Raw genomic sequence first — 24,589 nt, 5'->3', positions numbered from 1 at the left:
TTCACCCACAGCAAAGTGATTATCTTTCTTTCACAGTGCTCAGGTGGAAGGGTGGGGTCATAAAAACGTAAGAACAGCCCCACTGGATCAGGCCATAGGCCCATCTAGTCCAGCTTCCTGTCTCTCACAGTGGCCCACCAAATGCCCCAGGGAGCACACCAGATAGCAAGAGACCTGCATCCTGGTGCCCTCCCTTGCATCTTGCATTCTGACGTAACCCATTTCTAAAATCAGGAGGTTGCACATGCCCATTAAAGCTTGTAACCTGTAATGGATTTTTCCTCCAGAAATTTGTCCAATTCCCTCTTAAAGGCATCTAGGCCAGATGCCATCACCACATCCTGTGGCAAGGAGTTCCACAGACCAACTACATGCTTAGTAAAGATATATTTTCTTTTGTTGGTCTGTCCTAACTCTCCCAACACTCAATTTTAGTGGATGTCCCCTGGTTCTGGTGTTGTGTGAGAGGGTAAAGAGTATCTCTCTATTCACTCTGTCCATCCCCTCCATAATTTTGTATGTCTCAATCATGTCCCCCCTCAGGCGCCTCTTTTCTAGGCGGAAGAAGCCCAAATGCTGTAGCCTTTCCTCATAAGGAAGATGCCCCAGCCCAGTAATCATCTTAGTCGCTCTCTTTTGCACCTTTTCCATTCCCACTATGTCCTTTTTGGGATGTGGCAACCAGAACTGGACACAACACTCCAGGTGCAGCCTTTCCATTGATTTGTACAACGGCATTATAATATTAGCAGTTTTGTTCTCAATACCTTTTCTAATTATTCCAAACATAGAATTGGCCTTCTTCACTGCTGCCGCACATTGGGTCGACACTTTCATCGAGCTGTCCACCACCACCCCAAGATCCCTCTCCTGATCTGTCACAGTCAGCTCAGAACCCATCAGCCTATATGTGAAGTTTTGATTCTTTGCCCCAATGTGCATGACTTTACACTTACTTACATTGAAACACATCTGCCATTTTGCTGCCCATTCTGCCAGTTTGGAGAGATCCTTCTGGAGCTCCTCACAATCACTTCTGGTCTTCACCACTCAGAAAAGTTTGGTGTTTGGTGTCTCTGCAAACTTAGCCACCTCACTGCTCACCCCTGTCTCCAGGTCATTTATGAAGAGGTTGAAAAGCACCAGTCCCAGGAAAGATCCTTGGGGCACACTGCTTTTCACCTCTCTCCATTGTGAAAATTGCCCATTAATAATAATAATAATAATAATAATAATAATAATAATAATAATACAGGTAATTATATACCTCCTTTCTTGGTCATCAGATTTCTCCTCAGACTTTAATTCAAGGCAGTTTACATAGGCAGGCTGTTCTAAATCCCAGTAGGGATTTTTACAATTGAAGAAAGGTTCTTTCAAGAACCACAACATTTCAGATGGATCTTTTATGAGCTGGTATCACATTCTGGCCTCCAGTTTCCTCCCAGGCTAACAAGCAGCCCCTTCATCTCTCACTTGAAGGGCAGCCAAAGAGCAGCTGGAATAACTCAGCTTGGCTTGTCAGCTGCTTCAAGGTCTCACCATTCACTGGTGCCGGTGGCCTTGAACTGGCGACCTTCGGATGTTATCTTCAGGCAAACGGAGGCTCTACCCTGATTCTCTCTCAGCAAGGCTTGTTCATCTATGTGTTTTGAGATTCTATCTTTGATGAGGCATTCCACCATCTTACCCGGTATAGATGTTAGGCTGACTGGCCTATACTTTCCCGGGTCCCCCCTCCTTCCCTTTTTAAAAATCGATGTGACATTTGCTATCCTCCAATCACTTATCATGGTAGCATCAAGTCTATTAAAAACAAAATACACATTGAAATGAATGGTGACCCACCTGAAATGGGCTTGCGACCTGGTGAGTTCCGATCCACAGTTTGAGAAGTCTTAGTGTTAGGATGTATCAGTGTTAGGATGTCTCAAAAACAGAAACTTACAGAACCAATACAGTCTCGAGGCTTGCAGAATCCGTACAGTCTAGAGCAGCCATTTTCAAGCACTGTGCCTTGGCACACTGGTGTGCTGTGAATGGTCTGCAGGTGTGCCGTGGAAATTTGGGGGAGGATCATTTATTAGTAGGGCCATTGGGGGATGTGAACCCCCAACCAACAGCATGTCGTGCCTTGTCAATTGTCAAAAAATTGATGGTGTGCCTTGACAATTTTAGTACCTTGTCAGTGTGCCATGGGATGAAAAAGGTTGGAAATCATTGGTCTAGAGACTACCAATTTTGCAAGCCTCATTTTTTGAATGTCCTGTCCTTGACCCCTGGATTTGGACCACTTCCATAGGAGGAGAGAGAAGACAGGGTGGCCTCCACATAAGTGTGTACAGGATTGCAATCAAAATTTTGTAGTCTATTTTATTTCCCTATTCAGGTAAGTATACATACTGTTTTTTGAACCACTGAAATATTTAATCTTACATTTTTCTTGGTGAGTCTACTGGAAAACATTATTGTGACCCAGAATAAACAACTGGGGATTGAGTCCATATACAGTTTTCCTGGTTTTGATACATATTCCAAATGATGACTTGACAGTAGTTTAGCCTTGAAAAGCAGTGAAATCTCTGGAGAATATTTCCCCAAATGCAGTCACATACCATGGTAGCATTAATATTATATTTTAAAAATAAAATATTGAAATGAATGGAGACCCACCTGAAATTGGCTCGCGACCCACCTAGTGAGTCCTGACCCACAGGTTGAGAAATACTGCTCTACATGACTTATTCAGAAAGAAGGAACTAAGAGAAATAATGGTGATGAATAGGACTCGGAAAGGGGTGAATATTGATATAATCAAAGATTTGGGGGCAAAACGTCTGTTCCAAAGCAAATTCAAAATTCATGAACATTCAGCACAGCCAAATTAGATATTGGCAGTGTCTGATATTTTGCCTTGACTTGAAGGACATTTGGCAAAAATGGCTGGCATGTGACATAATACTGGGTGTCGATATCTTACTGGGCTGAGGAAAGGCTATGACGTTTGGGCCTCTTCAGCCTAGAAAAGAGACGCATGAGTGGGGACATGATTGAGTGGGGACATCATAAGATTGTACAACGGCAGTACAATATTAGCTGTTTTGTTCTCAATACCTTTTCTAATGATCCCAAGCATAGAATTGGCGTTCTTCACTGCTGTCACACATTGGGTTGACACTTTCATCGACCTGTCCACCACCACCCCAAGATCTCTCTCCTGATATTGTACTGCCGTTGTACAAATCGATGGTAAGGCCACACCTGGAGTATTGCGTCCAGTTCTGGTTGCCACATCCCAAAAAGGACATAGTGGAAATGGAAAAGGTGCAAAAGAGAGCAACTAAGATGATTACTGGGCTGAGGAAAGGCTATGACGTTTGGGCCTCTTCAGCCTAGAAAAGAGACGCATGAGTGGGGACATGATTGAGACACACAAAATTATGCATGGGAAGGATAAAGTGGATAGAGAGATGCTCTTTACCCTCTCACATAACACCAGAACCAGGGGACATCCACTAAAATTGAGTGTTGGGAGAGTTAGGACAGACAAAAGAAAATATTTCTTTACTCAGCATGTGGTCGGTCTGTGGAACTCCTTACCACAGGATGTGGTGATGGCATCTGGCCTGGACGGCTTTAAAAGGGAATTGGACACGTTTCTGGAGGAAAAATCCATTATAGGTTACAAGCCATGATGTGCATGTGCAACCTCCTGATTTTAGAAACGGGCTATGTCAGAATGCCAGATGCAAGGGAGGGCACCAGGATGCAGGTCTCTTGCTATCTGGTGTGTTCCCTGGAGCATTTGGTGGGCCGCTGTGAGATACAGGAAGCTGGACTAGATGGGCCTATGGCCTGATCCAGTGGGGCTGTTCTTATGTTCTTATGACATCACTTCCAGGTTAATGACATCACTCCTGGTAGGTCCCAACAGACTGACTTTCTAAGAAGTGGGTCCCGGTGCTAAAAGGTTTGAGAACCACTGGTCTATAGTTTTATTGCAAGAAGTGAACATGAATCCCACTCAAGAGTTAAAATATACATACTTCACCTTTCCCAAGTTCAGAGCAGCCCTTCTTACATGAGTTGCCCCAAAAGAGCTATTGGTCCTTTGCTCTAGTTAGGTGGAGGTCCTTGTGATGTGTGAGGGTATCAAAGTCCATTTAATCTGCTTAGACAGATGAGCGCCTGGGTCATCCAGTACAGAATCTCTCAATCCCTGTTGTGACGTCTTATAAAAGGGCAACCCATAGTCCAACTCCCTATGGGGAAACATTGCCTTAATCCTGAATAAGCCCCATTGAACTCAAGTGTGCTTCCAGTGACGAATCTGACGAGATGATGTTGGGGCAGCACTTGAAATGGAAAATTAGTAGGTGGAAGGGAGCAGCATTTGACCAATTAGAGAAGCAAAACTTCCCTCCAGATAATACCCCCTCTCACCAAGGTTTTCTTCTGGCTTTTGGAGCTTAGCTGCGTGGTGTTTTAACAACCTAGGGACTATTTGCTGTGAAGAAATCTCCTACTCTCACCACTTCCCCCCTATCAGCGCACCCTGTAATGTATTAGCAATATAGAGAGAAACATGAGATTGAGAACACCATGCTCCCCTTACAAGATGTCATTCCGCATATGCTCTTACCAGCAACACATTGCATTTTTTAAAAATTACTTGCCCTTGGATTCAAACACACCTATGAACTATAATGCAAACAATGGAAAGTTCAGGTTAAGCCTCTGAAACTCAGGTCAAGCCCTGAACTTTGCTTGTCATGTGTGCTTCTAGTCACATACTTTGGGAAGTGGGAGATAATGATGCAATCCCTTTTCAATGTGCTATATAATTATAACCTTCTGTTTCTATCTGTCTGCCGTCCTCTTGCCATAGCTGCATTTTGGAACTTTATCTGCATTTCAATTGTACCAATTATGGTATGTGCCCAGCACATCTGCATTTTGATTCGAAATGCTTTCCTTGATTGTGCGCCAGGAAGATGCACATCAGTACCCACTCTGAATTCACTCACATACCAGTTTATATATTAACACACCAATGCAGAAACCTTCACAACCCTCTTTATACTTGAATATTTGCTTCAGCACGGGAAAGGCGGAATATAGATTCTTTAAATAAATCTGTAATCAAGCCGGTACCAATGACAAAGAACAAAATTTACAAACAGCATTAAAATATTTAATGCAAACAGACAATAGGACTAGACTGTCTCATTTATGATCCTACTGTGACTGATATTATCAGGTACTGAGAACAAACAAAGGGTTTCATCATGGTCTGTTTATGAAAGTCTCAGAGGCATCTGGCTGGCTGCTGTTGGAAACAGAATGCTGAACAAAAACTGGATTTTGGTCTGATCTAGCAACACAATTGTTATATGCAGTGGAGACATCTGGAAGTCTTATGTTCAAATCACAGCTCAAGAGACTCCATGGAGAGGCTTTCTCAATTTTCTCTCATTCAAAATATCTCATTAACATTGCACATTAATCACTGAGATTAATGTATAATCACTGTTTTCACTGGTCAAATCTGAACTAGCATCATAAACAAAGCTTGAAGATTTCAAGTAAATATTTTCTACTAATAATGTCTTGTACAAACAGTTTTAATTCTAGGAGACCAGGGGGCTCCAGCCCCTGATGTAAGCTAGAAATAAAACAAAAAATTCAACTTTACAGCATTTTAAAATACCATACAATAAAATAAATAAATATATAAATAAAGCAGGTTTCTTAAGTTTTCTGTGGTTAGTATTACCAAGAGAAAACTTAAAAACATGAAAAAAAATATAAAAGTGCACCAAAATAGTCTCAACCAGGCGTTGCAAATAAGGAGCTATGAAGTTTGTTCCAAGCAGCTAACAGATTTCACCATCCTGTTTTCCACGTGCACAAGATGGTTTCAAACGTAGTGCACTGTATGTAAAACTTTCAGAACTCTTAAATAAATAGTAATGGATGGTAGAGGTGGCAGGTAATGCCCTGCTTCTCATCTCACCCCTGCCAAACGACAACTGCCAGGGCACACTGGGAAGAGGAAATGATTGTCACCGCAGACACCCGCCTATAAGGCAACCTCACAGATAAATCGAGGGCAGGTTTGAGCCCAATATATGGGATTGTTTATGATCCACGGATAAGTCAGGGGTTAGAGGGGTTTCCAAGTCTGACTAATTTTGTCTGATTTTACCCGAGACCAGATCCCATAAAATAACCTACTACTAATTGTTACCTAAGAACTGTACAGTCTCTTAATTAAAAAAAATAGTAAGTATTAAAAATACAGTATACATACATAGCATGTGTCCATAGCATAGCAAAAACAGTATTTAAAACAGTCTCTAAATTATTAAGAACTATGATCTATCTCACAGATCATAAAATAAATTTTTATTCATTAGCTTTTAAAATTGTATTCATCACGTTTTTGTAAACACTATCAGAATAAGGCCACAATCCCATCCACAGTTTTCTGGGAGTAAGCACCATTGACTTTAATGAGACTCACTTTTGAGTTGACAAGCCTAAGAACGGGCTCTAAGAGAACTGAAAACGGCATACCAGTAGAACCATTAATCAAATTCTCCTTTAAAGTGCCGGGTGCCTTAATCCAGAAGCTCTACATAGAACATACAACTTATAACAAATAACTGGGAGTGTGCAATTCAATTTACAGCAGACAGACAAGCAACAAGGAATCACTGACCAAGTGCAGCTGCACATAGCCGCAACCCGATTTACTCAGAAGCAGTGGTGTAGCTAGCGAGGGGCGGGGGGGTGGTCCGCCCCAGGTAACGACCTGGGGGGGATGACACCACAAGACACCAAAATCGCTAACATTGCAGAGGTTATGAATAACTCCATTTCATACTTGGTATGGTTCAGGTATGGCCCCCACCCAGGCAACCAACTAGGGGCCCACAAAACACTTGCCAACATATCCAGACCCAGGCCCTGGGTCAGGCCCCTGCAGAGGAGTGCCTGGATGGGCCCATCCCTTTCCTTGAGGGCCCCGACAATGACAGCACTGTCATAGTACAAGCTGGTGCCCAATATGTCCCACACACCTTTTCAGAGCTGGCCTAGGGGGTCTATCAGACACCTGTGGCCACCAGGTGTGGCACAGGCAGCAACACTCCAGGAAAGCCTGCTCACACATTCACATGGAGCCACCAAGTGAGTTCCTGCATACAGGATTACTACTAATTGGGGGAGCAGGGGTTGAGGAGGAGCTCTACCTAAGCCCCAGGCTAAAATCCCATGCAACAAAACAGAAGAGCATCCCCACCCTCTAGAATAGTGGTTCTCAGATGTTTAGCTCTGGGACCCACTTTTTTAGAATGAGAATCTGTTGGGACCCACCAGAAGTGATCACATGAATGGAAGTGACATCATCATGTACGAAAATTTTTAACAATCCTAGGCTGCAGTACTACCCACACTTACCCAGGCATAAGTCCCATTTACTATCATTGTTAAACGCATATACTACATAATAGCCTATTAAAAGTACAGAACTGTAACATTTCCCCAAATGCAGTCACATCCCAAGGTAGTATCAAGTCTGACATATTAAAAATAAAATATTGAAATGAATGGGGACCCACCTGAAATTGGCTCGTGACCCACCTATTGGGTCCTGACCCACAGTTTGAGAAACACTGCTCTAGAAGGTGTTCATGGTCCTACAGTACCTGGAGGTGAACAGCTTCCAGGGCTTAGGAGCACAACACTGAAGTCTCCACCAGCCAGTGCACCAATGTGTTCCTGAATGGTCCTGCACCTGCCTGATTTCATTATGTTCCCCACTGCTAAGGCACATTTGCACAGCCCACATGAGGCACCACACAGGTTTCCCAAATGCCATCTCCATCATCAATGTGGATATACATTTCATGCGGGTATAGCTGACATGAAATGCCAGGGATGTACAACAAGGGGCATCACCAGCATATCCTGAATGCCTAGGCAGCCTGGGATGTGCAGGGACTTTTCGCCAATTCCTTGGCAGCATCCAAGATGCCCAGGTGTTTGAAGCCTCTGCCCTCAAGGACACCCTGGCATCATGGACAGAGGGGGCGGTTGGATGCTAGGTAGGGCAAGGTCTGGAGAATGGGGGCATCTGTGCGAGAACATGGGTGCTGGAAAACAGGTGACAACTGGTTGCCTCCACTCTCCCAGTGATCATGGTTACACCCTGAGGCCCCACCTCAGCTAACTTCTCCGTTGCCCTCATATAACCCTATTGCATACATGTATCCTTCCTACTGAAGAACAAGCTATGTTGATTCCAGATTTGAATTTATTTAACTGGGCCTCAAACACTTGTTATATTTGTTGTTGTTATATACTTCCAAATACTGTACATACATATTGGCAACCAGAAAAACAAACCAGCAATCCAAAATTTCATGATCAAGATATCCTAAAATTGTACGTGTACAGCATAATAAAAGCAATCAAAACTCTTGACTATATAAACAAAAACTCCAACTTTGAAGGGGAAAAACATTTATATTTTTCTTAAGAATACCAGAAGGCAGCTGATGGAATGTTGTGTATAATGGGAAGTCCAACTAAATGTTTATGACACCAGCAGATGATTCTGATTACCCTAATTAATAACATGTGACTTTTTGATTCAGCAAATTCAATCATGAGAGCTTGTGAAACGACTATTGTCTATAACAAAAATGTGGAACCTGAAAGTCCTTGGAAGTTTCTGAGAGACCTACAAGATTATATTTCTGTAATGGCACCTTTGCTTTGTTTTTTGTGAACGGTTTTATTGAAGGAAATCCAAAATATAACTATCTTCTATAAAATAAAACCAAGTGGTGAAATGTTGACCAGTTGTAAATGCAATTTCACAGACAGTAAGCAACTCAGTACAGCATAACATGGGGGATATGTTCCTGCAAACCCGAGCACTGCGTGAAACAGCACTCTAAGAGACATGGTTATAAGGCAGGAAATGGATGCTGATTGGACCACACTAGCTGGAATATACTGTGCTCCACTGGCTGCTGTCAAACATCTGCACAAAACAGAACTAAAGAAAGCAAAATATTGGAAGGTATTGCTTATAGCTAATTGCCCAATTCCTAAATTGTATTTCCAGCATACTAAGGGCCCAATCCTATCCAACTTTCCAGTACTGGTGCAGCCGTTCCAATGGGACCCATACTGCATCCTACATAGGGGAAGCAGTCATGGAGGCCTCCTCAAGGTAAGAGAATGTTTGTTCCCTTACCCTACGGCTGCATTGAGGCAGCATCCGTGCTAGAATGTTGGATAGGATTGGGTCCTAAAGCTGCTATGATAGAACTATACAACAGATTAGTAAAATCATTAGGATCCAATGAACCTATCCATAGAGGAGGTCACCTGCAGCATCTCTGCATAATTGACCTTCCCAAGCAGCCTGCAGGTCATTCTGCTAAATTTCTGCATTGGATATGACTGTGTCCTTCAATTACTTCTGAGGGAATGATTCAGCCAAATTGCCTGCCCCCAGAAGAGACTGTCCTTCACATTGCAACAAGAGTGACTGTTCCAGACTTACCTCCTTCTCAACAACAGCAATGCCCAAATCAAAGATCCAAGCAGACAAACAGGAGTAGACTGTCAGAAGTCTGGAGAGGGTTGTCACTACCATGAGGCAGAATGAAGTGAGCTGCTTCAAACAGCAGTCTATGAGTTTGTTTCCTGGGGCATCATAGCACCCCACACAACACATCATAACAGCCCACACAACTCCCATGCAAGCCTGGCCCAAACGTCATTTGCAAATGACCAGGTGGTAGGTGCAAATTCTGCCACTGTTGCCACCACCACTGCATTTGCACCCTCTGAAAAGAAAAAAAAACCTGTGTGGAAGGAAGAGTTCCAGCCATTTATCATACTCCTTCCTCATATTAAAAAGAACCATGAGATATGCTGGGAGCACTGCTAGCATGTCCCATTTTTCCAGTTTTATTTACCGGTATAATGCGATAAAGAAGCAAGGTAGGGATGTGGACTGCTACACAGTTTTTTTCAGGCATGTGTAGAAGATGGCTATCAGTCACCTCTCCTGTTAAACAATCTTATTTACAAGTCCTACCCCCTTATCCCTCCTGAATTATTTTTAAATTGAAAGAATCAGAGAAGAAATCTTTGATCCTTTAGTACCTGCTTGCATTTGTGTGTTTGGCAAGGGAGGGGGCTGCCTTCCTATGCATTTCAATGCAAGTTGGAGATGTGTGAACAAAGTTGTTGAGAGAGGCAGATGAGGAGAGCAAGGACTGCTCAGCCAGAGTACAGGGAGAGCAGCTTTCATCTCTTGTTTCACTGCTGTTGTAGGCCGGCATGTCTGCAGGGACCAGCGCTATGAGGACAAAACCACCAAAATAAGCCAAATTTAAACCAGGTTTCTCAGCTCAGGCATAACAAGGAACCGCAGTTAAAGCAAATCATGGGTTCAGATTTTGGCTTAATTCTGGCTTCTTAGCAAGAATAATTCATAATTAGTTTGAGGCCCCAGTTCTGATGATCAAGCAAACCACAGTTACAAGATGCAAATCATGGCTGCTTGACATGTGGGCTTTATGAACTATAGAGACAGCTTCACTGGTTACAGTTTTAGCAGGAAATATGCCACCCAAAACTGTGGATTTCTTTCTATACTTATTTTAATCATTTATACCCACCTACTGGTCAGCACAAGGAGACAAACAACAAATGTGAAAGGAAATACAAAATAAGATACAAAGTAAAAAAAAAACCCATAAAACATGAAGGTATCAGTTAAAAACAAATAAAATTTCATTGAATAAAGAGATTTTAAAAGCCTTGCAGAACAACAAAGCATTCTGTCAATGCTCTGAAACAGCAAAAGATCCTAGACAAACATTCATATCCCACAAGACAGTTTGTACATACAAAATAGTCATCAACATTGAACATTCAAGTCATCCAGCCCACATACCTCATTCACTTGCTTTTTGTCCAAGTGGAAAACCTGACCAGAACTTGTGGATGCGATTTCTTCATAGACCTTGTAACCAATATGTGACCTGTCATCGCAGTCTCCCGTTAGAACAAACACAACCTATATGTTTTTAAAGAAAAAAAATGACACAATGATATTTAAATAATTCTCATATGCAAGAGGATGAATAAAGCAAAGCATCAGCAACCAATTAGCTAAAGGGAAATATACATTATGCCACTGAAGGGATACATTTTACTTAACATGTACATTTTCAAGTAATAACTTTCAGAACAATGCACACTGGCATGTAGGACGATGGCCTGCATTGTTTAATAACCGCCATTAGTGCCTCAAGTAATTACCAGTTTTCATTAGTCATAACTTTTTTAGCAAAAATAACTACCAGCTGTTGGAATTGCCACACTGAGATTCCAATTTTTAAAAAATGAGGCAAAGAGTTAGAAGCTATAGTCTATTGGTTTCAGGAGACTTTCCATGTACCTTTTTATTCAGCCGCAAACTCTGTTTCCTATGCAGACCTACCACTGGAATTTCCAGTCCTGATCAGCAGCAACAAATGCTGAACACATGCTAAAGGGTGCCACACTAAGGTTTTGGTCCCTTGGTGCTGCCTTTCAAAGAAGCCAAGAGATTTTTATTAATTACAATTGAGGGGGCAACAGCACCTGCTGCTTGGCTTATATCTGTCTGGTACCTCATGGAATTTAATAAAACCCACATATATTGTAAGAACTACAAGCTGGGATGGGTCAAAGAAATTATGCTTATGTTGTATGTACTTGTTTACTGTTCATTGGACTTGAATGCATCCAAATTTTATCATCTCACTGTATATTTTATCCATGCTCTTCTGCTGAAGCATAGAAACATTCATTAGATATTTTTTTAATTGCATTTGAAAGAACCAGAACCAGAAGATGCTTCCTACCTGTGATTGCTTCTGCTGAATCAACTGCAGTACCTCATGGGTCAGTTTATAGTCTTTGGATCGTGCATCAGTAAATACATAGATGAATGAACCAGGAAGAGAAATTTCTAGAGCAATTTTGATTGCGCCAATGCTCATCTCAGGACAGTCACCACCTCCCTGATCATTAATAGCAAATAAGGAAATAAATGAATAGATCAACACTTGTTACAATTAGCATCAATATAAATGCCCTGATTTGGGGAGATTCCTCCTCTAATCCACCCAATTCCCGGGAGTCACCTGACCCATGGAAAGGGGTTTTCAGGATGCACACAGGGCTGCTGTGGGGACAAGGGGGCAGCACACAGCATTCAATATTTAAGATGCAACCCAATTTAGGGCTCAATCCTATCCAATTTTCCAATGCCAGTGCAGCTGTGCCAATGGGGCATGCACTGCATCCTGTGGTGGGGAGGCAATTACAGAGGCCTCCTTAAGGTATGGGAACATCTGTTCCCTTACCTGGGAGCAACACTGCAGCTACACAGGCGCTGGAAAATTGGATAGGATTGGGCCCATAGTCACAAAAACCCTAAATGACTATAACCTCCTGCATCTGAACTAATAATGTTCATATGTATAGGTTGAGCCTCATTATTCCTGTGGGTTCAGTTCCAAGCACTCACATGGATGGAAAAAAATGCACTATAGCAAATCAATTTAAAAAACAAAGTTTCTTTGCTCTGGTGATTTAAAAACAGCCTTGCTGACCTTTGTGATGTAAGATAAGTGTCATTAAGAAGACAATTCATCAATCAGTCTTCCTCCAAGCACTCAGAAAGCTTCACTCATCCCCTCCCTTCATCAATGCAAAGTGAACTCAGGGAGAAGGGAGGGGTCCGCTGGAGAGAGAAGGATTGATGGATTGTCAGCCAGCTGCTCGCGCTCTCGCTCTCGCTCTCGCGCTCTCTCTCTCTCTCTCTCTCTCTCTCATTAAGGAGGCTATTGTTAAAGGACTGTTTAGTTTTTTTTAACTGATTTTAAAGGGACGCATTTTCCCCTTCTCCAGGGATCAGCACATTCCTTCTCATTTGCAGTGGCCATTCCTGTTGAGTCAAATCCGTGTATAAAAAATCCATGTATAAATAGGATGGACCTGTAGTAGAAATACAACTGATATTCTCTCAAGCCTGAAAAATCGTACTGATGTTGAGATAGGAGTTTCCATATCCAAATCATCCATTTGCTCTGCAGTCCCCTAAGGGAGCAGGGATGCTGCTTGGTTGTACTCTTCAATTCAGATCTGCTCCTATAGGCCAAGGTGACTAGGTCTAGGAGCGCATTTTTGGTGTGCCAGTGGTGCCCTTGATAAGCTCTGGGGTTAGTCATACATACTTTGGCAATATTTGGGTTACATTACTGTAATTCTGTACCTGGGGCTGCTTTAGACGGTAACCTAAATGTGTAATGCCCTACAAATAGTCACCAAGTGCTCTCTTCATTATCTTTTAGGTGTCAGATAAAAGTTAATTACCTCTTCGGCTATATCTAATTGTATTGGCAACCTTCAGTCTCGAAAGACTATGGTATCGCGCTCTGAAAGGTGGTTCTGGCACAGCGTCTAGTGTGACTGAAAAGGCCAATCCGGGAGTGACAATCCCTTCCACACCAGGAGCAAGTGCAGTCTGTCCCTGGTCTGTCTCCCTGGCTATGGGCCTTCCTTCTTTGCCTCTTAGCCTCAGACTGTTGGCAAAGTGTCTCTTCAAACTGGGAAAGGCCATGCTGCACAGCCTGCCTCCAAGCGGGCCTCTCAGAGGCCAGGGTTTCCCACTTGTTGAGGTCCATCCCTAAGGCCTTCAGATCCCTCTTGCAGATGTCCTTGTATCGCAGCTGTGGTCTACCTGTAGGGTGCTTTCCTTGCACGAGTTCTCCATAGAGGAGATCCTTTGGGATCCGGCCATCATCCATTCTCACGACATGACCAAGCCAATGCAGGCGTCTCTGTTTCAGCAGTGAATACATGCTAGGGATTCCAGCACGTTCCAGGACTGTGTTGTTTGGAACTTTGTCCTGCCAGGTGATGCCGAGGATGCGTCGGAGGCAGCGCATGTGGAAAGCGCTCAGTTTCCTCTCCTGTTGTGAGCGAAGAGTCCATGACTCGCTGCAGTACAGAAGTGTACTCAGGACGCAAGCTCTGTAGACCTGGATCTTGGTATGTTCTGTCAGCTTCTTGTTGGACCAGACTCTCTTTGTGAGTCTGGAAAACATGGTAGCTGCTTTACCGATGCACTTGTTTAGCTCGGTATCGAGAGAAAGAGTGTCGGAGATCGTTGAGCCAAGGTACACAAAGTCATGGACAACCTCCAGTTCATGCTCAGAGATTGTAATGCAGGGAGGTGAGTCCACATCCTGAACCATGACCTGTGTTTTCTTCAGGCTGATTGTCAGTCCAAAATCTTGGCAGGCCTTGCTAAAACGATCCATGAGCTGCTGGAGATCTTTGGCAGAGTGGGTAGTGACAGCTGCATCATCGGCAAAGAGGAAGTCATGCAGACATTTCAGCTGGACTTTGGATTTTGCTCTCAGTCTGGAGAGGTTGAAGAGCTTTCCGTCTGATCTGGTCCGGAGATAGATGCCTTCTGTTGCAGTTCCAAAGGCCTGCTTCAGCAGGACAGCGAAGAAAATCCCAAACAAGGTTGGTACAAGAACACAGCCCTGCTTCACTCCGCTTCGGATGTCAAAAGGGTCTGATGTGGAGCCATCGAAGACAACAGTGCCCTTCATGTCCTTGTGGAAAGATCTGATGATGCTGAGGAGCCTGGGTGGACATCCAATCTTCGGGAGAATCTTGAAGAGGCCATCTCTGCTGACCAGGTCGAAAGCCTTTGTGAGATCTATGAAGGCTATAAAGAGTGGCTGTCGTTGTTCCCTGCATTTCTCCTGCAGTTGTCTAAGGAAGAATACCATATCAGTGGTGGACCTGTTGGCTCGGAATCCACACTGCGATTCTGGATAGACGCTCTCTGCAAGTACCTGGAGCCTCTTTAGTACAACTCGGGCAAACAGCTTTCCTACAACGCTAAGGAGAGAGATGCTGCGGTAGTTGTTGCAGTCACCCCTGTCACCTTTGTTCTTGTACAGCGTGATGATGTTTGCATCCCTCATGTCTTGAGGTACTCCACCTTCTCTCCAGCAGAGACAGAGGATTTCATGCAGCTCAGTGACGATGATCTCTTTGCAGCATTTTAGGACTTCAGCAGGGATGCTGTCTTTTCCAGGTGCCTTGCCAAAGGCAAGGGAGTCCAGGGCCACGTGAAGTTCTTCTAGGGTTGGTTCACTGTCAAGCTCTTCCAGCACAGGCAGGCACTCAATGTTGTTCAGTGCTTCTTCGGTGACTACATTTTCTCTGGAATATAGCTCAGAGTAGTGCTGCACCCAGCGTTCCATCTGCTGCGCCCGATCCTGGATGACCTCGCCTGTGGCAGACTTCAGAGGGGCAATTTTCCTCTGTGTTGGACCTAGGGCCTGCTTGATACCATCATACATCCCCTTGATGTTGCCCGTGTCAGCTGCTATCTGTATCTCGGAACAGAGCTGGAGCCAGTAGTCGTTAGCACATCTCCTGGCAGTCTGTTGGACTTTGCTGCGAGCAGTTCGGAGGACCTGCAGGTTGCGCTCACTGGGACAGGCCTTGTATGCTGCTTGAGCTCTCCTCTTTTCCTCAATGACTGGTGTCAACTCCTCAGAGTGGGCTTCAAACCAGTCTGCCGCCTTGTTGGTCTTCTTGCCAAATATGGACAAGGCGGTGTTGTAAACGGTATTCTTGAAATGTTCCCATCTGTTGGATGTGTTTGCGTCGGCCGGGCCTGGAAGAGATTCCTCAAGCGCTTGTGCAAATTCCTCCACTTTTCTCTGATCCCGGGTCTTGCTGGTATCAATGCGAGGTCTTCCTTCCTTTTTCGTGTGATACAGTCGCTTTGTTTGCAGTTTCACTCTGCTGCACACCAGGGAGTGGTCAGTGTCGCAGGCAGCACCATGATAACTGCGTGTGATCTTGATGCTGGGAAGGCTGGAGCGTCTGGTGAGGATCAGGTCGAGCTGGTGCCAGTGCTTTGATCTTGGATGTCTCCAAGAGACTCTATGTTGGGGCTTTGTGTTGAAGAATGTGTTGCTGACACAGAGACCGTGATGACAGCAAAACTCTAGCAGGCGTTGGCCATTTTCGTTCATCCTCCCAGTGCCAAACTGACCTAAGCAAGTGGGCCATGAACTGTTATCAGCACCAACTCTAGCATTGAAATCGCCGAGGATGAACAATGGCTCTTTTACAGGGATTTTCTTGACAGTGGTGGCCAGGTCATCATAGAATTTGTCTTTGGCTTCTGCTGGGGCTGACATCTTTTAGGTGTCAGATAAAAGTTAATTACCTCTTCGGCTATATCTAATATGAAAGCAGTATTCAAATGAATTTTATATTAAAAACTTCTCAGGAAATATACATCTTTCTAGGCTGAATGATGTAGACAGGGCTAGTTAAATACCCTAGGTTAGGCTATTTTAGGTTAAGATTAAATATCTTAGGGCACAATCCTAACCAGGTCTACTCAGAAGTAAGTCCTATTTTGTTCAATGGGGCTTGCTCTCAGGAAAATGTGGTTAGGACTGCAGCCTTAGGGCCCAATCCTATCCAATTTTCCAGTGCCAGTGCAGCCGTGCCAATGGGGTATGCATTATGTCCTGTGGTTGGGAGGCATTCACAGAGGCCTCCTCAAGGCATGGGAACATTTGTTCCCTTATCTTGGGGCTGCATTGCGGTTGGATAGGACTGGGCCCTTAGTAACAAAGTTTGGTTCTTGATTTTTTTTTTCTTTCAACTAGCACAAGGGGGGGCTACAAAAATGCAACAGGTGAGGGAGGAGCTTTAGCTCTTAGTCCCTATGACTGTTCCAACCCTGATCATGCATCCCCACCACACTATTTTTTTAAAGTTTCCATTGAAAGCTTTTGTACATGTGTAAATAATGCATAGAAGTAACATTCAATTGCGGCTGGACTCACAGTGGAGGGTAAGAGCCAGAGCTGCCATACTCCCACTGAGGCATCAATGCTTCCCATCTGCAGTTTTGAATTGGCTTGTGCATTTGCCCTATTCCTCAAGAAGGGTGCTTGGAATGTTAGACTTCTGCCATGGTATTATCCGTTCTTGACAGACACATTGTGCACGCTTTCCTGTTGTGCATTATCCCTGAATGACCCTTCAATAGGTTTGTCAAATTCAACAATCATGACTTATGCAGTAAAGACTCTTTAAAAAAAAACCAAAAACCAAAAACCTTCTCTGCAAGTTTCACTGCCTCAGTATTGTAAGGATATTAAAATTACAGCATTAATTCTTTTCTTTTGCTAATTTTCCTCACTCTGCAAACTCCACTGCCACAATTTCTCTCCCTCCCTGCAGAATAATCTGTCTTGTTGTTATGAAAAATTATGTTGCTATGCCTTTTCTATTCTGCTATGTTTCTCTTTTGTTCTCTTTCCCATTTCAATTTCCTGAACCTGTGAAAAAAAAAAAAAAATCTTACTGGCTAATAATGCTTCCAGAAAAAAGATTCCCACAACTTTCTGTTATTAAGTTTGACACTGAGCTGTTGTATTGTAAGTTGAATACAACAGGCTAGGGAGCAACAGGGTGAACCTAAAGGTAAAAATTGGACAGCAACCCACTGGTGGGTCCCACACCCACAGTTTGAGAACCACTGCTCTAGGGCACAAAGCATGATTTCTTCAAGCCTATTTAATAGACTCAAAGCAGAGGATGCAAGAGTTTACCTAATGCTCTTCCTCCAGGCAAAAACTGTATTTGCCAGATAACAGTTCCAGTACCAGGTTATTGTGGGGGGAGGGGGTTGAGCAAAGCCCTAGACTGGATCTCCATGGTGTCCCCTGTTGGCACACTGAGTACACTGTCACCAGTACTGAGAATCTGAGCTGTGGACTCTTGGATGGGGTCCACTGATGACACCCTTGAGAAATTGGGTCCCTCCCTCTACAGACTCCATTGCCTTCAGTGGTTTTTAAAGGACCACTGGTGAGCCAAAAATGATCAACTAATCCAATGATTAAATACTATAAAACACTAACAAAACTAACTTCGGATCAGTGTCGATACTACTCCAAATGACCAACTGGCCCACACAATTAAAGATATGCACACTCCACACACGTGTACCCAGCCCCTCTTCCTTTATTGGAGAGATTCGGGAACTTTTCTCTAACTGCTAGGAGGGCGCAGATTGTCCAAACCACATCTCTATGCATGCTGGTGAACACATGTTAAAAGTAGGTTTATCAGTGTGTACAGAGGAGCAGTTCAGATAAACAGCCAGCCACCCACATATAGTTATGGAAAATGCACCAAACTCTTCCAGAAGGGAGAGGAGAAACTGGGACGTTTGCCTGTTATATGTGCACACATTCTTTATTGCATGGGGCCAGTCAGGCAATCAGTGTTGTCATCCAAACTGGCTCACTAAGAACTAAAAGAACAATAAATCTGGGAAACCTCCATGAGCAGCTCTAAAACCAGAGAATGATGCTGCTCAGGAGGTGGTCAAAAAACAAGTGAGTGGGAAGGTGATCACCAGCTCCTTCCAATATGCATATGCAATTTTCTCATAAGGGAAGGAGAGCATGCACCTGCTCCTATCTTCTTTACCTCTAGAACTTTTTGAAATATTGCTCTGTGCAGGCAAAAATTCCATATGCATGTCCACAAAGAGCCCAAAGAACAAAGGACTTCTAAACCTTTTTCTGATGTGTTAATTTACTCCATGCAGAGAAATTTTATATGTAGGGAACACATTAATACTACAACTGCCTTCATCTGCAATCTAAAATGTATAGGCAAGAATCCTACCACCTCAGCCTAGTATTTCATTCTTTGTAACATGTAGCTGCCCTGGGTCCCGTTAGGGAGAAGGGCAGGATAAAAATAAAGTTTTTATTATTATTATTATTATTATTATTATTAGGTCGGTTACTACAAAGTTAAATCACACAGAGTATGTAGCTCACTCACCTGAACATAGAGTTCCCTGAGTTCATACTGAAATTTCTTTGGATCAGTGGTGATCGTTACAGGACCAATTTCTGAAACAACAACAAAATGAGTAAATTTCCAGGACATTAAAATGAAAATTTACACAGAGCTATAAGCTTCAAAATCACAGGTTCTGATGTGAGAAACAAGATAATGCACAAAGGTGCTTTGCTTTTAATTAAATGATGAAATACCAGATTGCCTCTCTGTGGAATACTGATCCAATTGGGCAGCTCTACCAGAACTAAGAAAAAATGTGTATATGGTACTAAATTCCCCCCCCCCCCACACACACACACACACTCCTTTCTTTCACCCAGGCTAATCCCAAAGCAAAAAACTGCTCCCTAAAATGACTTATTTACAAGCACATAAGATACTTCAAGCAACACCAAATAAAAAATAAGTGGCCAAAATCCCACAAAGTCAAGAATTATTGCCCAGGGCAGGGGTCTGTGGAAAACAGTCATTTAAAAGTATAAAAATTATTAGGTCAAATAGGACACTTGCTTATTCTGGCAAACAGATAATAACATTGTTGGACCCCAAATCCTTCTTGAGAATTTCCCAAGGAAACTCATTTGGAATAGGGTGATGGTAACTGCTGCTTTTCACCAGTTTTTTTCTGGTATTTGTTGGCAAAATGAGAGAAAAAAACATTATTAAAAAAAGAAAACTACCACTTTTTTTTTTTAGCAACACCTAAAATTGAAAGAGCTGCTGCTTAGGTGACTCTTAACAACTTTTTTGACAACACCTAAGGACAAATCACAGTTGAGTCTGAAAAGGTATCAAATAAGAAAGGTGCAGACATAATTTTCAAACACCTGAGTTTCAGAATATGGGACTATTGTTTGCACATACAGTACTTTAAAAGGTGTTGCAAAAGTGCCATAAAGCATGTTTGCAATGCCACGTGAGTAAGGAATACCAGCGGGGACGCATGTGCCACCCTGTCAGTGCTGTATCCCTGAGCCCAGCCATCAGTGGAGTTAAGCCATTTCTGTCCAACGTATATATGCAACAGGGATCAAATGTGTACACCTGTGGGCTAGGTAGAAATGGGTTAAGTACTGTATGCTCCCAAGCAGCACAGTGACAGGGGAGGGTGGCAGGAGGCAGGGAGGGGCGTTTTGGGGGAGGGAGAGGGCAGAATAGGGAGGATTGAGCCTGGAAGGGGACAGGATCAGCAGAGCAGGCCTCTGACATATCCTAAACCCCTTCCCAGGCCTTGTGGCATTACACTGACTTTCTAGAGTTGTGCCAACTAAATAGCTGGCACAGATCTGAGAAGCCCCATAAGGCAGGCTCGGTCTTTACCCAGCATAAGGGGAAAAATATTCCCTTACCTTGAGTAGTCCTCCAGCCACCACCTAACCTGCACTGGATACAGCAGAGACCATAAGGCCTGGCTGCACCAGTTTATGTGAGGATTGGACTGCCCTAGAAGAAGGAATGCTGACACAGATATAACAACATTACACTTAACATTCCCTAACCAGCTATGGAGAAAATTATACAGCTAATGCAAATAAAACTAAAAAGTTTAGACTAAAGTCCTCAAAGCATTTCCTGAACACTAACTCCCTTAGGCCCAAACTGCTCTTCCAGATTTCAATATGCACTACACTATTATGAAATATGATGCAGTTACAAGTCAGAAATTGAACATTGATGAACACTGTAACTTTAGCTTTTTTGTTTCACAAAAACAGAGTATTTAGCAAACATCTGAAACTAGCTTGGGGAATGTTAAAACAAATTCTTTTCTCTTTTTGAAAATGTACAGAATTGATCACATATGCAAGGAATTTTTTTCTAAGGCATGGTTGCATGAGACTGAACAAGGTCTTGTCTTTCTAAACTGTAAAACCACAGAACTGAAGTTAACACAACCAAGATGGTGTTTAGGTTGGTCCCTAAGCAACTGACCAAACACTACTCCGTAAATCTGTCTGCCAACAGATTTGACAGGCAATAAGAATGTTGATACCCCCACCCAAAAATACATTTGAAACCAACACTCATCAGTAATAAACAAACAAACAAACAGGAAGTGTTTTCAGTAATTAAAGCTTAATACACTGACAATAATGACATATCCCCTTTGAAGCATCTTTGTATGTTTTGAGGACTTTGTGTCTCATCTGAATGAATGTTTACATAAGGGTTTGAAAGCTATTATTCTGATTTCTGGCACATTAAAAAAAAAAAAAGTGCCTGGGTGTATATGCAATTCACAAACGTTGTGGTGGCATTTGTACTGTTTGCCAATGCCTCTTTGCTAGTAATAATAACAACACATCAACAAAATTTGTTTGGTTGATCCAAGAAATTAACACTAAAATACAGAGTCTTCCAGTGCCCAGTAATCAGCTGGGGTTTAAAACCACAGTTCCAGAAAGTTGTTTGCTACTACAACAAGGCTAGACAGTGGGTCATTTCTTGGCTTCAGAGCTTCCATCCGAGTTTAAAGCTTACAAATGGCAAAGACTGATGCTCTTATTGTAGTCTTGTGCCACCAAGGATCCACCAAACCACCTTGTATGGCAGGTGGCTGGCTTGGGGCTTGATATATCTCCTTTGGCTGCCAGCCTGAGACAGCAAACGCAGGGGCTATGAACCTGATGTAACATAACATAACATACAACTGGCGGGCAGTTCTGTCCAATGACAACTTATGGCAACCCATTCACATTAGTGCCTCTATGCACACCCTCCCAACTCCCCTATGTTCAATGGTTATACAGAGAAGCACATTGTATAGAACCAGCATTCCCCAGATACAACCTCACTGTTATTCCCAGCACTTTATGGAGCTGCAAGGATAGAAGAAATTGTATCAGGGCAAATCCGTGGTGCACTACCACAATCCCCCAGTGTGCTGCCTATATCCTGGTAATCAGGGACAACTTGGAAGGAGCACATGTGTGAACCTGCCCTTTGCCTCAGGTACAGAAGACCAAGAATAGAAGGATAATTAGAAGCGAAATGAGGAACCTCTCTGAGAAAGGGTGAGTACAATGGTGTAGAAAAGGTTCAAAGGATTAGAATCTGCAGATCATTTTGAAAGCAGAAAGCATCTCAATGACTTGTGAAGGTTGCTGTCCTAGATCCCCCAGGAAATAGAATCTAGGGTACTATGAGAATTACAACTAAGCTGGCATGGTTGGCAACCTTCAGTCTCGAAAGACTATGGTATAAGCCTACAGCACCAGGTATTCCCAGGCGGTCTCCCATCCAAGTACTAACCAGGTCTGACCCTGCTTAGCTTCCAAGATCAGGCATGTGCAGGGTAACAGTTGCTGTCATACAACTAGATTTAAAGATATGGTAGCTGGCAGGACTTGAGCCTGCAGCAGGTCCTGTACCTGGGGGTTGAAGGATGTGAGATTGAGATTTAGGGTCCAATCCTATCCAACTTTCCAGTGCCAACGTAACCACAATGCAGTCCCAAGGTAAGTGAACAAATGCTCCCTTACCTTGCGGAGGCCTCTGTGGTGGCCCCAACACCACAGGATGCAGCGCATGCCCCTTTGGCATGGCTGCATCAGCACAGGAAAGTTGGATAGGATTGGGCCCTCGGGCTGCATGCTACTACCCACGTCCAGCCAAAGGCAAACAAACCAGAGTAAGGAAATCTTCGACCAGGTTACGGTAAGTCATGTAACATTCCCCAATGTTGACTTGCATGTTGATCGGAACAATAAGAACCAGCTGTTTTGCTGGATTGGACAGGAGCAGAAGAGTGTCAGGGAAGATCTTCATATTAGAGTTGATCTTCACATTGTAATGAAATCCAGGCATAGGACTGTAAAATAGAAAATCTATTTTTTTTAAGTATTTAACATTGATACCTACCAGTAGAACATTTCATACTTCCACTTTTAGAACTGAGAAAAAAGGTGTCATCTGACCCTTTGTCTATAACAATGTCTATAACATATAGACTCTTTCTCTATAATGACCCCAGCCATTGTCTATAACAGTCTAGCCCAGTGGTTCTCAAACTTCCCGGGAGATTTACTCCTGGGGTAAGTCTTTGCGGGGGCAGGGGCAGGGGCAGCAAAGCGATCCCCGGATCGCGCCCCTGTGGGGGGAGGGGGGCTATTTTTTAACTACCCATACGTGCTGCCAGGGTCCAGGGGGTGTGGGGAGCCCTGTGGAGCGCTTGCAGGGCTCCCTGCAGCTTCCAAACAGTGAAAGTTGCAAGCGCAATTAAACCAGAAATAGAATTTCCAGTTTTGTTGCGCTTGCAACTTTCACTGTTTAGAAGCCGTGGGGAGCCCTGCAAGCGCTCCGAAGGGCTCCCCACACCCCTGGACCCTGGGAGCACGTATGGGTAGTTAAAAAATAGCCCCCATCCCCCCACAGGGGCACGATCCTAGGGATTGCTTTGCTGCTTTCCCCCTGCCCCCGCCCCTTAAAGGGAATGGGGCATCCTTACACAGCTGGTGGGTTGCAACCCACCAGTTTGAGAACCACTGGTCTAGCCCATGTGTCACTATTTGGATACAGATGTGAGAGTCTGCTTCAGTCACTGACTAGCCATTGTGCCTGCAGGCAAAGGATGAGGCATTACTAGACAGCTGCAATGTGCTTATTCACCCTCGTACCCTAACCAGCAAATTTATAGCCAGATCATGATGCAGGCATGGGACCAGCCACAGCTGTGGTAAAACTTGAATCTGAGGAAAAATACACAACCAGGCAGTAGGAAAGCTTGTAAAATTATTCCCAAATGAATTTCTCCCCGGATGTGGGGATTCTGAACTATTATCTTATTTGGTCTTGTTTGTTGATTAGGCCCATTGTGATCACAACCTGCTCTTCTGTTTTTTTACTTGCACATTCTGTACGGACTTCTGCACACATGCAGCTGGTTGCAACTTTCACTTCCTCGTTCCTGATTTCATTCACAATTTTTTTTTTTTGCCATCCAGGCCACTGAGCATATAAATGACTGAGATGAAACACCACATAAATAGGAATCTTGATGCAATTCAGCAGAAGGAAATGAAAGCTTCAGCAAACAGCATGCTCCAGTTTCAGAATTTAGTTTTGGAAATTCTCCATATTAAATCACAAGGAGACAGAACAGAATACAGAAAAGAACAAGTTCACAAAACAATCATGGAACGGAACAAGAGAAATCTGCTCATCTCTAACAGGATCTTATCTAACATCACAATTCTATACACTTACCTAGGAGTAAGTTTAATTCAATTCTGTGAGACTTACAATTTAATCCTATGCAGGATTGGGCTGTACTACACTGTGCTTTGCGACAGAGAAAGAGACGTTTGTTGTCACAAAATGGCTGCTGACACAGAGCAGCGCACTCTTCTGGCAGCTATTTGGGAAGAGTCCCAAATAGTCCCAGTCCGTTGCCTGAATTGCATACACCCGCCGGAGCAGGTAAGGCAATGGATCTGGTAGCGATGGCACACGCTGGATCGTATCCCCTCTTTTAACAGCTTCCTCACCCGCTTTGTCTCCGCAGATTTGCACCAGCGAAATCGTTGGTCTGAAGAGACCCACTGTGGAGCAGGACATTTACAAAGGC

General features: G+C 43.5%; 1 protein-coding gene across 1 annotated transcript in view; it reads right to left on the bottom strand.

Moving 5' to 3' along the window:
• The window catches only part of LOC136648428 (hemicentin-1-like), a 69,750-nt gene that overhangs the window by 9,505 nt on the left and 35,656 nt on the right, over positions 1 to 24,589 (bottom strand). The window contains exons 3-5 of the mRNA XM_066624540.1: positions 19,003 to 19,073; positions 11,943 to 12,101; positions 10,988 to 11,110 (exon numbers count right to left, since the gene is read on the bottom strand). Of these exons, the coding sequence (XP_066480637.1) occupies positions 10,988 to 11,110; positions 11,943 to 12,101; positions 19,003 to 19,073 (353 nt within the window). The remainder of the gene's footprint in view (positions 1 to 10,987; positions 11,111 to 11,942; positions 12,102 to 19,002; positions 19,074 to 24,589) is intronic.

The sequence above is a fragment of the Tiliqua scincoides genome, chromosome 4 (genome assembly GCF_035046505.1).
Source record: "Tiliqua scincoides isolate rTilSci1 chromosome 4, rTilSci1.hap2, whole genome shotgun sequence".
Taxonomy (NCBI): Eukaryota; Metazoa; Chordata; class Lepidosauria; order Squamata; family Scincidae; genus Tiliqua; species Tiliqua scincoides.
This window is presented reverse-complemented; position numbering and strand designations above follow the sequence as displayed.